This window comes from Neomonachus schauinslandi, chromosome 8, assembly GCF_002201575.2.
Source record: "Neomonachus schauinslandi chromosome 8, ASM220157v2, whole genome shotgun sequence".
Lineage (NCBI taxonomy): Eukaryota > Metazoa > Chordata > Mammalia > Carnivora > Phocidae > Neomonachus > Neomonachus schauinslandi.
In genome coordinates this window covers 34,383,739-34,390,356 of record NC_058410.1, presented here as the reverse complement: position 1 = coordinate 34,390,356, position 6,618 = coordinate 34,383,739, and the positions used below count along the sequence as shown (strand labels likewise).

At 36.1% G+C, this 6,618-nt stretch overlaps 1 protein-coding gene across 1 annotated transcript in view; it reads left to right on the top strand.

The window, feature by feature from the left end:
- The window catches only part of LAMA2 (laminin subunit alpha 2), a 472,574-nt gene that overhangs the window by 287,377 nt on the left and 178,579 nt on the right, over nucleotides 1-6,618 (top strand). Inside the window, exon 30 of the mRNA XM_044917544.1 lies at nucleotides 5,548-5,672. Coding sequence (XP_044773479.1) covers nucleotides 5,548-5,672 — 125 coding nt within the window. The remainder of the gene's footprint in view (nucleotides 1-5,547; nucleotides 5,673-6,618) is intronic.

Sequence of the window (6,618 nt, the reverse complement as noted above, 5' to 3'; positions counted from 1 at the left end):
TAGATAGATAGATAGATAGATAGATAGATAGATAGATAGATAGATAGATAGATAGATAGTTTTTCCAAGTTGATGTAATACACACATCTATATCTATCTATATCTCTATCTATACCTTTCTGGATATATTATCACTACACCCCCATGGTTAGTATTATTTTTGCAAAATTTTTAAAGAGAATATTAAAAATTCTCATCTAGCTCAAATAACTTTTTGAAAACCAAATAATTTGTGAAAATATTATTTTCACTCTATCACAATTCTTATTTTAAAATGAAAAGAAAAAAAATCATTATTGATCAGCTCTGTTGTCTGAAACCACCAGCATCTATGATTAAGCAGTTAGCCCTGTATTTGGTAAAGAGACTCAAAACTAGAATCTACTGTGTTTAAGGTACTTTATAAACACTATCTCATTGAATTTATCTAACAATCTGACCAAAATAGGGATAGTTCACATTTTATTACAACTCTGAAAGTTAATGCTTAGAAAATTTCAGTAACCTACAAGCCTTGGCTAAAGTATTAGAATCAAGTTTCAAATCCACTATGAAATGCTATCTACAGACTGTGAGAGAGAGTAAACACACTGTTATCTGATTAAATGATTTGATTTTGAAGGCCTAGAATTCCATCCTAGAGTACTGATAGAATCTGCAAATATGATTAAGAGCCATGTATGAAAAATATTTGCAAAAATCATGGAATTATGAAATTTGCCATAGGATGGAAAGCTGTGAAATGCTACTCCAGGTTTATAAAGGAAAGTAAATTGTAGCAAACATTGATTTTTGATCTCCAGTAAAACTTAAGGATTGCTTACTTAACTAATATCTGTTAAGTGTAGAAAAAATAGTGCTCATTAGGTTCACTCAAAATAAAACATATCAGACTAATTGCTAGATTACTATATGTATAAATCTGAGATCCTTCCTGAATCTCATTATGATATCAAATTCATCAGAAGTGTGATAGGTCATATCTCAAATTCAGCAAAAATAGTAACAGCCCCCAAATGTTCAACCCTATCTACATATGTGCCAGGACCAAGGCTGATCATTATAGATAGATTTTTTTTCTCACTTATTCTTACAGTAAACTTATGTGACAGATAGGATTGTTCCCTCTTTTACAGTTGATAAACTAATGTTGACAGAAATTAAATAATTCGCTTACGTCATAAGCCGCTAAAGATCAGATCTATGGTCCAAACTCTGGTTTGTTTAAATAGGCATTTGACAGAATGTTTCATGATATTTTCACAAACAAGTTTGAAGAGATATCTGGGCCAGATAGTAATCAGTTAACAAGTTTAATGACTGTAGAAGTTTCTCTACCCCTGAAGAATATGTGCTGGGTTCTAGGTTCATATCTCCAATGATGAGACATAGGCTTTGTGTTTCACCCCATCCTGTTCAAAATCGTGATCAGTGATCTGGATGAGATGTATCAAATAAAGCTGGAAGTGTAATCTAATGTATTAGATGGTGGTCAAGAAGCTAAAAGAGCCTGACAGGTGGAAGTATGAGCCACAATTAACAAGATGAAATTAATGTAAGAGTTTCTGAACTTAGGGAGGCTCACTTGTTCATTCATTCTTGTGGCACTTAATAAATATTTCCAATGCATAGGTATTGCAGTAGGTGATGAAAAGATACCAAGATGAGGAAAGCAGAGGCCTTGCCCTCTAGGAGCTTATATTCTAGTGCTTAGGGAAAGAGCAGAGAAAATGACATGTAGTAGCAATTCCTGTGAAATAGGAGTTTTTACTTGACTGCAGAGTCATGTATCCAAGATCCAGATGAGGGAAGGGAATATAGTCACTATATTTGCAAATCACAGGTAGAGACTTTAGTTTCTATTTTAAGAGAAATTCTGAGTGATCAAGATTATTAAATGTTTAACTTAAAGAGATTTAGGAAGTAATAGTATTTTGTAGACATTTGAGGACTTGCCTTGGGAAATGGGAATTAGACTTAATCTTCGTAGCTTCAGAAGGCAGAACTTGGATCATTAACTGAAAATCAGAATGAGATATGTTTTCATTCAACATAAGGAAAAAATTCATAGCTTATAATTGTACAAGATGAAAAAGGCTGCCTTATAAGGATCATTCACTCAATAACGTATTTAAAAAAAAGATGGGGAGGCATCCCTTTAAGGAAAGAAGACTAAGTTAAGCAACTTCTCACCTCAGATCTAAGGTACTATATAATATTAATGTTATATTATTTTGATTTAGTAGAAGGAATATATACCACCAGTTTTTCCACGTGCAAAAAAATACAAATATCATATATCCTAATCTGTTATTGAAAAGGTACTAGAACATATAATATCACTCTTGAGAATATAATTAAACTTCTCGTTAGACATCTGAAATATAGGAATTTTTCCTAAAGATTAATTTCTTTTTTTAAATTTTTTTAAAGATTTTATTTATTTATTTGACAGAAAGAGACAGCGAGAGAGGGAACACAAGTAGGGGGAATGGGAGAGGGAGAAGCAGGCTTCCCGCCAAGCAGGGAGCCCCATGCGGGGCTCGATCCCAGCACCCTGGGATCATGACCTAAGCCAAAGGCAGACGCTTAACAACTGAGCCACCCAGGTGCCCTGAGATTAATTTCTGTACAAGACGAATATTGTGTCTCAAAGTAGACAGGAAAGTCATATGAAAGGTCTGTGTCAAAAAGTTTCAAAAATAGCATCATGATTTATGTGTTGTGTTTGTGGACCTAACCAGAACATTTGATTTCGTTAACCAAGTTTAGTATGTCAGTAACCTGTGAAAGACTGACTGTCCAGAGAAGGTTAAAATATTTGCTTGATCTGTGAAGAAAGTATATAGAGTTGTAGGTATAAGAGCAGCAAACCATATTTTTGAATCTCTGTATTTCTGGCAGTGATCAATATTATCTAAGTGTTTTGAGTCAATTATTAATGCTATATTAGGTTACATAAAATAATTCATTATGCAGTGGGTTTATTTTTACAAAAGCAAAGTGCTGATAATTGTTCAAGAGCCTATGTATTTTTTTGGCACATGTTTATTCACATAGATATAAAATATGTCCTTAAAACACTCCCTGGTTAACTTACCATTTGACACCTTGCTGAATGATTTAGACTGGAACGTATGGGTAATTTATCCTGGAACCATCTCTTGCCATGCTGTTCTTAAATATGGAATGGTTATTTTATTGCTAAAATGCTGGTTCCTTTGGATGGCTGAATAAAAGAAGATCATGGTACTTATATAGCAAATCCTACTTCAGAATACAACAAATTATCTTATTCTGTTAACCACATTTCTATAAAGTCATTAGACTTGAAACTTGGCCTTTTTCATCTTAAGAAGACTGACCAGTTTCATCTATACTTCCCATATTGTGCATTCAGTCATTCAGAACAGTCATCAAATGACTACCATATTTCAGTCACTGTGTTGAGCTAGAATGGGCATTTAGCCCAGACTTAGGACATCAGGGAATGTTTATCAGATAAAGCAACATTTAAAATGAGAGCTGAAATGAATAGGTGCTAATCTGGTAAGAGGAGGGGAAAACATTCCAAAGCAAGGGATTTGCATATAAGAAGTCCCGGAGGAAAGAGAGAGCACGGCATAATATGAGAATTTCAGATGGCCCTATATGGCTTTCACATAGCATACAAAGGTAGCAGGGGCTAGAGGTAAGGCTGGAGGTGTAAGCGAGCAGATGAAAAGTCTTTCTTGCCATGCTGGAAAGTTTATAATTCATCCTAAGGACAATGGAGAACTAATGCAGGCTTCCCAGCAAGAGAATGGCATGGTATGATAAGTTCTATAAGATGGTCATTCTGATTGCAGTGTGGGAAAATCACTGCATAAAAAAATTTAGAAGCAGGGGGCACCTGGGTGGCTCAGTCATTAAGTGTCTGCCTTCGGCTCAGGTCGTGATCCCGGAGTCCTGGGATCGAGTCCCGCATCGGGCTCCCTGCTCCCACGGGAAGCCTTCTTCTCCCTCTCCCACTCCCCCTGCTTGTGTTCCCTCTCTCACTGTCTCTCTGTCAAATAAATGAATAAAATAAAAGTAAATAAATAAATCCTTCTTTTAAAAAAAATTTAGAAGCAGGATCTTTACCTAAATTCTGTTTCAATAAACCAGGTAAAAAATGAGAGTGGCCAGATAAAAACAGTAGAGACGAGGAAGTAAAGAAACAGAGAGTAATAAAATCATGGAACGCACTGATCAAACAGGTTCTCTGGCATGAGAGAGGCCTCTAGACTGCTGGCCTGGGCAATTGAGCAGGTGATAGAGACCCCAGATGAAATGGACAATACAGAAATATTAGCAGGTTTAAAGAGAGATGAGCTTAATTTTTGATAGTTCAAATTCAAGGTGCTTTTGTTATGCAGTAAGATCTATCCAGGAAGCATTTGGAAATGTAAGTCTAGAACTCATTAGAGAAATCTGGCCTGAATATGTAAAATTTAGAGTTTTTGGCAATTAGATGATACCTAAAGTCAAAGGAATGGGTGAAATCACCAAGGTAGAGTGTGTAAGAAAAAGAAAAAGAAAAAAAAGAGGTGAGAGCCAAAGTTAGAATCAAGGACACCAATCTTACTACACAGAAAGGGAAGAAAGAGTCCATGAATGAGCATAAGGAAGAGTAGCCATAGAGTTAGGAGAAAAATCAGCAGACCATACCATTAAAGAAACCATAGGAAGAGAAATTTCAAAGAGTAGCCAGAAATATTAGCTGCTGCAGAAAATTCATATATCATGAAGACTTATTATTGTCAAGGAATTTTTATTTATCAACAAAGATCTTATCAGTGAGCCTGGAGTCCTGGTGACATGAGAAGGTTTTTTAAAGTGGGGAGAGCTGAAGGGAGATAAGGAAATAGAAATCAGGAATGCAAATAATGCTTTTAAAATGCTTATCAAAGATAGATGGAAATTTCCAGAGACTTGAGGCCCCAGAGATATTTTTGAGCTAGGGAAGTCTGGACCAACCTCAAATGCCAATGGGATAAATGAGCAAAGGAGGGAAAGATGCAGATGCTGGTCAAAAGGGGGAGGCAGAAAGGCAAGGAATCCAGTTTAGGAAGAGAGTAGCTTTAGACAAAGGACAAACACCACTTCCTATGGACAGGAATAAATGTTAAAGGGATGGAAAGTACTGCAAGACAAATGGCAAGTCTTTCACAGGAAGCTGAGGGAACACTCAAATGAGTGCTTCCTTTTCTCTGAAAATAGGGGGCTATCGTCAGCTCAGGTAATGATCTCAGGATTGCGAGATTGAGCCCTGAGTCAGGTGCTGTGCTGGGTGTGGAGACTGCTTAAGATTTTCTCTCTTCCTCTCCCTTCCCCCCTCCCCCAGCCCACCCCCGTACGCACCCTCTCCCCCTCTCTCTAAAGTATATACTTCTCAAGAACTCTTTCAATGAGATGTGTGTGTCTGTGTGTGTATATGCAGGAGCACACACAGGTGGGGAGCTGTATGATAAATCACATTCTAACTCTCAGTAAATGAAGAACGAACTTCTCCCTTTTCGTTTACAGAATTGTCAACATCACACTGCTGGTGACTTCTGTGAACGATGTGCTCCTGGATATTATGGAATTGTCAGGGGATTGCCAGATGACTGTCAGCAGTGTGCTTGCCCTCTAATTTCTTCCAGCAACAAGTAAGATTGAGAAATATTACCTTATTTCCCAATCAGTAGCACCATCTGTGTAGCACACGGGCTTTCTGTGATTTAACTATTTTTTCCATGTAGACAAACTCTCAGTTTAAGATAGACTTTTTTTTTAAACAATATAAAAACATGACAAAAGTGAGCACATAATGCTCTGTGGTTTATTTTTCCATTAAAAGCCTGTCCCAAGTAAATAATACTTACTAATTTGCACTAATTAAAATGTCAATACTAGTATTAACATAATTTATGTTTCTGAAATAAATGATATATGTACACACGTGTGTAATTTGATACACTTTTATAAGGGTCTTGTATTTGCATATAGTTCTGCCATAAACTCATCTATGAAGGGTTGTTTGGGTACATATTATCTGACTTTTGTGACTCCTTCCACTCATTTTGTGTATTTAATTCACAATTTGTAAAGAATTATTAAGAAAATAGTTGAAAAAATAGTTAAAGGATGGTGACTTATTTTTATGCTCCAAAATAAGTCCGTATTTCCCAGAATCACAGTCCTGTTCTGTTAAGATAGTCTGAGCTTGGTACCATGGAAACACAGCCATAAGGGGAAACAAAAGCCAGAATATCTTATTTCAGTGCTGTTTGCACATTCTCCATTGGTTTATATATTGATGAAAACCCTTGTTGCTAACTATGTCTATACTTGAAAGTGTAAGTGATTTATAGAGTTCAATCTCTACCTGGTAGGGCAGTTTTTTCTCTAAGAATTTGCTTTTGAAAAGAATGTAGGGCAGTTTGTTCAGAATTAGAATCCTGGACTCCTTTTCTTGAGTATTTGAGAACCACGAAGAAATTGAGATAAAGAGATTATTTCCCCACTGCTTACTCAGGGTTTTTTTGTTTGTTTTTGTTTTTCTTGTCCTTGGCTTTATTCTGAAAACATTGTCATGTAAATTGTCTCCCTTTC